Source organism: Chenopodium quinoa, unplaced genomic scaffold (genome assembly GCF_001683475.1).
Source record: "Chenopodium quinoa cultivar QQ74 unplaced genomic scaffold, ASM168347v1, whole genome shotgun sequence".
NCBI lineage: Eukaryota > Viridiplantae > Streptophyta > Magnoliopsida > Caryophyllales > Amaranthaceae > Chenopodium > Chenopodium quinoa.
In genome coordinates this window covers 2,580,928-2,583,350 of record NW_018744311.1, presented here as the reverse complement: position 1 = coordinate 2,583,350, position 2,423 = coordinate 2,580,928, and the positions used below count along the sequence as shown (strand labels likewise).

Here is a 2,423-nt window from a genome sequence, read left to right as displayed (position 1 = left end):
ATAAGTTAGATTTCAAGAAAAACTACTTAATCTTTTCAAAAATGTCTTAATTAATTTATAGTAGAGAAGGGTATAGGGGTATTTATGTACTTTAGTAATACGGAGTCTAACAAGGCCACTCCACTATGGTTACCATACCATGTTTGTATGATTGTATCATTAGTGCTTTATAACTCTCATTACCACTTGCACTAATAAAATTTGTTAAAGTGAAAAAATTACTAGTGCAAGTGGTAATGAGAGTTATAAAGCACTAATGAGAATTATAACATTAGTGCAAGTGGTAATGAGAGTTAATAACTCTCATTACCACTTAATTTCTTCTTCCCCAATCAACAACTCTTATCACATTTCTTTTTTTTTTCCCCAAATAATTACAACATTTGTTAAAGCATATATGTCTTACTTTCCTTCATTTCTTTCTTCAATTCCATTTTATCATACAAACACACATTATTTTTGTCAATATTACTACTTACATGAGCCAAAAAATAAATCAAAATAAAATAAAAAACCTTTACAAAAATTATATTTAACTGAATTTCGTTAGTGGCATTTAACTGAATTTCGTTAGTGGGCTCCAATTATCAACGACCCATATGGTCTATTCATTTGGGCCAATCCAAGCCTTGTACTTTTTTTTTTTTTTTTTAAATTTATTTATTTAAAATCATTTTACTCGGTGTACAATTTTCGTTATAAATACTCTTGAAAATCATCATTCATCATCAAACTCTCATTACTACAAACTAAAAACACACTCCCCTGTTTTTCTGACCACCCAAGAACCACTAAAAACAACCCATTTACTCTCTCTTCCCCGCCTTCTCTCCTCCAAAACCACCACCGCAAAACCCGAAAACTAAACTCAGATGGAAAAGCTTCCTAACGACCTTATCTCCATTACAATCCTCTCAAGACTCCCCATCAAAACTCTTATGATATGCAAATGTGTCTCGAAGCAATGGTTTTCTTTAATCTCATCTTCCCACTTCGCCGAAACCCAACTTCAGCGCTCTTCTCATTTCTCTTCAAACTCCATTCTTACTCTTAACTATGAAGGTATATTTGAATCTATTAATTACGAAGCATTTGACAAGAATCTTGATTATTTCAGTCGTAAATTTGAGGGTAATCATGAGAACAAGATAAACACTCGTTTGATTGCTTCTTGTAATGGTTTAGTACTCTTGATTTCTTCTCTTGTATTGGTAAATGATCGACATAATAATGATTTTGACTATATTGTTTACAACCCATGTCTTGGTGTTGGTGATAATAATTTTGTGAGTATCCAAAATGATCGAATCATTGTTAGTAATCGTGGTGAAAATCAGTTCAGTTTCGGGTTTGGCTACGTGTCGTCGACTAAGGATTACAGCATTGTTGCCATATCTTTGTCAATTAGTCCTCGACGTCCCGGGATAGTCGTGTATGTGTACTCATTAAGGTATAGACAATGGCAGACACCGCGAATTTTCATGAGACATCTATCGTCCTTGTCTTGTCAAGAATGTTGGTATAATTGTATAGGAGTATTGGTGAATGAAACATTGCATTGGGTTTTTACTCTAGGGAAGTTAGCGAAATACATTGGTGCATTCAATTTGGCTAATAATACGGATGATGCGTTTAAATTGATGGATTTGGCGCCAAAAACCGAGTTAGGGGACGATCGCGTGATCAAGTTGTGCAACATGGATGGTTGCTTGTGTGCTTGGGGGGAATATGATGGACATTTGATTAAAATGTGGGTGATGAAAGAGTACGGTGTAACGAAGTCGTGGACGTGCTTGTTGAAATTGAGCTTAGGAGGTATTTGTCACGGTATATTCCAACGAACGGAGTCCGGGAAGGTTATGATTGTCGTGGAGAATGATCTAGTGCTGGTTGACACGAGAAGTGATCCGCCAAATTTTGTGCAATTTCATCGTTGTGAGAGGTTAAGTGAAGTGGTGAATTATGTTCAAAGTCTTATTCGACCCAACATTGAGCCAAGACAAGAGGTGTGACAGCTTAGGTTGTGTGCAAGTACTCTGCCTATTTTCGACATCCCAAGAAATTCAGCAATACTTGGTTGGATTAAAATTAGAAAGGGAGAGTTTTAGGTTTTTTTGAGTAATTTTTTTCATTTGTTTTGTTTTGTTAGAAATATCGATCGTAATGATGTTGGTATGTAGTAGCCTTTGTAGAGTTGGATCTTAGAAGTGTGTAAGTTGTTGTTTCTTGTTTGTAATACACCCAATTGTTTGATAGGATATACTTGTGTTCTTTCTAAATATGTCATAATTCAAGTTTATCCCAATTTAAGCTAAACTCCATTGAAACTAGAAACAATTTTTTTTTTTTATTTATTATTATTATTATGGAAAAACTAGATACAAATTCAGAATGACCATTAATTGTGATTTACTGAAATTTGG

The 2,423-nt window shown here is 34.3% G+C and overlaps 1 protein-coding gene across 1 annotated transcript; it reads left to right on the top strand.

Moving 5' to 3' along the window:
• Positions 1-872: 872 nt before the first annotated feature.
• Positions 873-2,012, top strand: LOC110696181 (F-box protein CPR30-like). The gene has a single exon (XM_021873468.1). The coding sequence runs from the start codon at positions 873-875 to the stop codon at positions 2,010-2,012; it is 1,140 nt and encodes a 379-aa protein (XP_021729160.1).
• Positions 2,013-2,423: the final 411 nt, after the last annotated feature.